This window comes from Abramis brama, assembly GCF_963993115.1.
Source record: "Abramis brama genome assembly, chromosome: 11".
Lineage (NCBI taxonomy): Eukaryota > Metazoa > Chordata > Actinopteri > Cypriniformes > Leuciscidae > Abramis > Abramis brama.
The window spans coordinates 31,374,562-31,379,427 of NC_139973.1; the positions used below are offsets into that span (position 1 = coordinate 31,374,562).

Sequence of the window (4,866 nt, forward strand, 5' to 3'; positions counted from 1 at the left end):
TTCAGGTTTAACAAGGCAAAGGTGTTAATGAGTTTTTTAATTCATACAATTTGAATAAAATACTCATTCTCAGTCCTGAAAATGCTAAAAGGACAGACTTGGCAAAACACGTAGGCCTATAAAATGATGAAAATATTACAAGAGTGAGTTGAAAAAGGAGCAGCAGGTGGGATTTCAGGAAGAGCACCAAATTACATGCAGTAGAACCAAAAGCCACATGTTGACCATGAAAGGATCAATTCATTAATTGTAACGTGCATACTGCGTACTGTTGAGATTTGCCATGTCGCGCCGCGTTATCGGCCAGGTAGAACAATTCTCCCAAATACTATCGATATATTCACAAAAAACCTGCCTGCTCCTTCTCAGTGTACCCAAACACACAAATGAACTAGAGGAAATTACTAGCAGTATTTGCAACAGCAGCTACGCTAATTATTTCCTATTCGTTTCTTTGTTTTATCTTGGGATGCCCATCCTGAGGTAACTAGAGAGTATGTCAGTAGTATGTGCTCCAGTTTGGATCCAGCCTATTATGAAGACTTAAGATGCCCAACACCTATGAAGAGACGGTGCCAACTCCTGCAAAGATTTCAGATGACGCAAGTTACACTGAATCAACATGCACCAATGCTACATTTTTCTAAATGTCATAATCATTTGTTAACAAACAAGTATTTATTAATTCAATGAGCTCATTGTTTCTGCATTAAATTATTACATTGTTTAACTTAATACACTTTTAGCTAACTGCGATTTTTGTATATGTACATTTCTGAAATACATAACTCAGACAGTTACCTCTGATAACAGATCTCTCTAAATTGTAATATGGACTCATGCACCTTCTGTAAAGCTGCTTTGAAATGATGTGAATTGTAAAAAAGCGCTATACAAATAAATGTGAATTGAATTGAAATAATTCAGTATTACAATATGTTCTCAATTTCTGAGAATTTTATTTTCAAAAGAGAACAGAGCATATTTTAAAAAGGTTTTTAAAAAATAAATAGCTTTAACCGAAAAGTACTTCATGTGCAAAATCTTGGCGCAAAATGCATCAGTCAATGAGATCCAGTCAGTTTCCACACAAAAGATCTGCATATGTAGTGAGTAACTGTGAAAAGACAGGTGACCATGTCCATTCTCAGAGCAAAGAAGCAGGTGGAGTCGTCGTGTCGATGTCTCAGCTCTGGGCCAGCTCTAGTTTGTTTTCTGACGTTTTTGGTGCTTCAATTACTTCTTCACACATGAACTGCTCCTACAACAAAAATATAAGCTTTTATATGAAATGTTATTCAAAATCACATTAAAATCACGCTAAATTCAAAAATGTTATGGAATATTGCAGTATTTATTATAAATTATTTATTCGTGCATACATCATTATTGTTATATTACTCTTAATCTTTAATCAAAATAACTTTTTTTTTACTGGCATGAGGGCGGGGAAACCTGTCACTCTCACACGAGATCACAGCAACAGCAAACCACAACCATCCAATTCATTCCCAATGGACAAAATCAAGTCCCGCTCTATACTTTTTCTTGTTTGAAAAGCATTACTCAGATATACGTCACAATAGGGGAGAAAGGACTAAGACTGCACCCGAAAACAGCTGACTTGTTTCCTCACAGCCTTATCAAGCAATGACATAGTATGTCAAAAACGTACATTTACACACAAACAGACCAGAAACTGCAAATTTTGGACGCCATCTTTATTTTTTAGCTCAACTGTCACAGAATGTAAAGCACAGGATTGTGGGATATCAAAGGCAGCGAAGGATACATCTATTGACCAATTCACACTGCACAGACTAGCGCCAACAAGTGCCAACAAACACCAACAAACTAGCTGGCCGTTGGATTTAGAATTTTATGAAGAATAACTGTCATGTTCACACTGCCCCAAGAGACACAGACAAACGCTAATTAAACATATGCAGTCGGGGGTGAACACAAACCCTGACAGGGTAACACACTGATCCGACAAAACCCAACAAACGCGTTTGTTGACGTTTGTCTGTGCTATGTGAACTTGCCTTATGTCAACTTCAAAAATTGATCAGATGAAGGCATCTCAGGAGACAGGTAGTGAAGCTAACATTGGATTTGGACGTGTCTTAATGCCGTCCTACCTTGGAATACATCCTTTGTAGGTCAAATGTTATCAGATGGCATTAAGCGGTCGCTTAATGGAGTTTGAAACTCAAAATAGTTGTTGAACGGATACTATATGAAGGTCTTTTTTAAAAGTCGGCATGAAATGGAAGTTGTGAAAAAAAAGTAGGACTTGATTTTGTACATTTGGAATTGATTGATCGTTGGATTGTGCCCTTGTCCCATTAAATGGATAGTTCACCCAAATAGTTCACCCTCATGTTGTTCCAAAACCGTAAGACTTTCATTCATTTTCGGAACACAAATGAAGATCTTTTTAAATGAAATCTGAGACCTTTCTGTCCCTCCGTTGACAGTTCCTCAACTACCACTTTGACACTTCAAAAAGTCCATAAAGAGATCACAAAACGAATCCATATGAATTGAGCGGTTTATTCCAAATTTTCTGAAGAGACATGATCGCTTTATATGATGAACATATTGAATTTAGGCTTTTATTCACAGGCTTTCATTCATCAACTCACACATCAGTTATGATAAACAGAAGCTCAAGCATGTATGCTTGCCATGCGAGAATTAATGAGGTTCACGAGGTTAATGTTACGCAGCACGTTTGAGCTTCTGCAAGAACCAATGAGGTTTGTTCGCATGTCAAGCAGGTTCGGTTAAGCTTCTTTTCATGTTCGCTGTAGCCTGGCAAGCCAGACCTACATCAAGATGTTAGGTCTGGCAACTCACCATAGACACGGCTCAATCCGAGGGGCGGGATAAACGGCTGTCTTTCAAATTCACTCTGCACGCAATAGGACAGCGCTTCAACCAACCAGAGCGTTTTCCCAACAGCGGAGCTAACGTTAGTTGATAGATTCAACTTTTGAATCTGGCCGGCAAAACTACGAACAGATCTTCCTTTTTTAAGAATGACTTAAGTGCCGTTCTTTGCTCTTTTCTCAAAGAAAAACTTAACTCCGAGTCGCGGCCAAAGCCGATTCGAAAGACTGTTCTCCAGCAGCAGCAGCCATTCTTTGTTTTCAAGTAGGAACCGTCGCAACTCTGTCGTCATTATGTTAAGCCCGCCCCGCCTACTCTATACACGATGTGATTGGCCTGACCTAATTTAGGTTTTTACAGCTCCGAAAGTCAATGGAGAGTTGCTAGACTACCCTGGCTGCAAAATAAATTTTGCTGCCGCTAGGGTGCGTCTAGATTTCTAGGCTATGTTCGCTGATTAATCTTTAAACATGTATAAAAGCCTTAATTCATTCTGTTCATCATATAAAGTGATCGAGTCTCTTCAGAAAATGTTGGACTAAACCAGTCAACTCATGTGGATTAGTTTTATGATCTCTTTATGAACTTTTTAAAGCGTCAAAGTGGTAGTTGCGTAGCTGTCTATGGAGGTATAGAAAGCTCTCAGATTTAATGTGAAAGATCTTCAATTGTGTTCCAAAGATTAACCAAAATCTTCTGGGTTTAGAATTTTCTATCTATCTAACTATATATCTATTTATTTATTATTTATAGTGCAGAACAACAAATCAATGACCATGCCAAGTGCAGATTAGACTTTAGCCAAGTTGGCTATACACAAATATCAGAACATACTAAACATCTTACCTTATCATAGATTACTTTTACTATTAGTGAGCAGCTCGGACAGGTGGCCACTTCTTCACCATTCTCAAGATCCTCCTGAAAAACAGAAGTTTCATCTTAACAAAACAGTAGGTATTTTTCAGTTCACCTATATATGTTTGCCCCTAGTTAAACTCTCACACTCTTTGAGTTTTGGTTAATCGTTATGGTCTTTTGGTTAATGTCTCGTAGTTCTTCAAGTTTAATCCATAAACCAATACTTTATCCGCTAACATAACAGGAAGGAACGATTACAGATTCAAATACAATTCTTCATATAAATAATATAGAAACGGACACACATATATTAGTGTGGAAAAATATTAATCTGGAAATGATTAGTCAAGTAATGACTGTATAGATTCTGCTAGAACAACTTGCCTTCGTTATCGCAAATCTGTCACCACATGGACAAGGAAAATAATATGTTTCTGTTTCTTCATCATACTCAAAATCTTCTATCTCAACCTCGTCGTGAAACACCGTCATTTTAAATAAATTACTAGTTAAAAGCCCTCGCCAGTCGCCGGTGGTGATTCAACCATAGGGATTCAACATGCAGCCTCTGTGACATAAGTGGCGCACAAATTTGACGTGGCCAGCAGCGAATTACAATAAACAGCTGTTCACAATTTAGCCACCAGGAGGAGACACATTTCTATCCAACCGATGCTGCACAAGTCTTAGTACAGTAAATAGTTTTCTGTAAACATTACAGCTGACTACGACTGGGGTTTTCAGTATGCAGTGAGAATCCCACTGTGGGATATCTACCCTGCAATCGATGTTATCCAGTCATGTGTGCATGCAGACCTACCCAACTTTCCCAGCGCAAATTTGCTTCCATTTAAGTCACTGAGTTAGAGATTATGTTGAAATAGCAGCTACCACACTTAGTATTTCTACAGTGTAGGCCTATGTAGAGTAGCCTATACTGCGCAATACGCAATAATACTTGCACATTCAATCTGCATTTGTTACAAATGAACTTAATAATATCAGACACAGTCTGATATGTTCAGACAGAGTCATTATGTTATTCATTCTCAGTCTTATTAAATATGTTTCAGAATTACAGTAATGTATAAAGCTCCAAGCACCCTCCTT

General features: G+C 37.9%; 1 protein-coding gene across 1 annotated transcript; it reads right to left on the reverse strand.

Annotated features, from left to right (window-relative positions):
* Positions 1–665: 665 nt before the first annotated feature.
* dph3 (diphthamide biosynthesis 3) lies at positions 666–4,344 on the reverse strand. Its single transcript, XM_084128954.1, has 3 exons — positions 4,141–4,344; positions 3,742–3,816; positions 666–1,261 (listed from the first exon to the last, which is right to left on the reverse strand). Exons 1-3 carry the CDS (start codon positions 4,246–4,248, stop codon positions 1,187–1,189), a joined length of 258 nt encoding a protein of 85 aa, XP_083985080.1. The 5' UTR covers positions 4,249–4,344; the 3' UTR covers positions 666–1,186.
* Positions 4,345–4,866: the final 522 nt, after the last annotated feature.

Excerpts from the sequence above, each read along its gene's own strand:
- dph3 (XM_084128954.1), bottom strand. The coding sequence starts at position 4,248 with ATGACGGTGTTTCACGACGAGGTTGAGATAGAAGATTTTGAGTATGAT. Across the intron at positions 3,817-4,140 it reads ACAGATTTGCGATAACGAAG|GAGGATCTTGAGAATGGTGA; the intron begins GCAAGTTGTTCT and ends TCTGTTTTTCAG. Across the intron at positions 1,262-3,741 it reads TAAAAGTAATCTATGATAAG|GAGCAGTTCATGTGTGAAGA; the intron begins GTAAGATGTTTA and ends TTTTTGTTGTAG.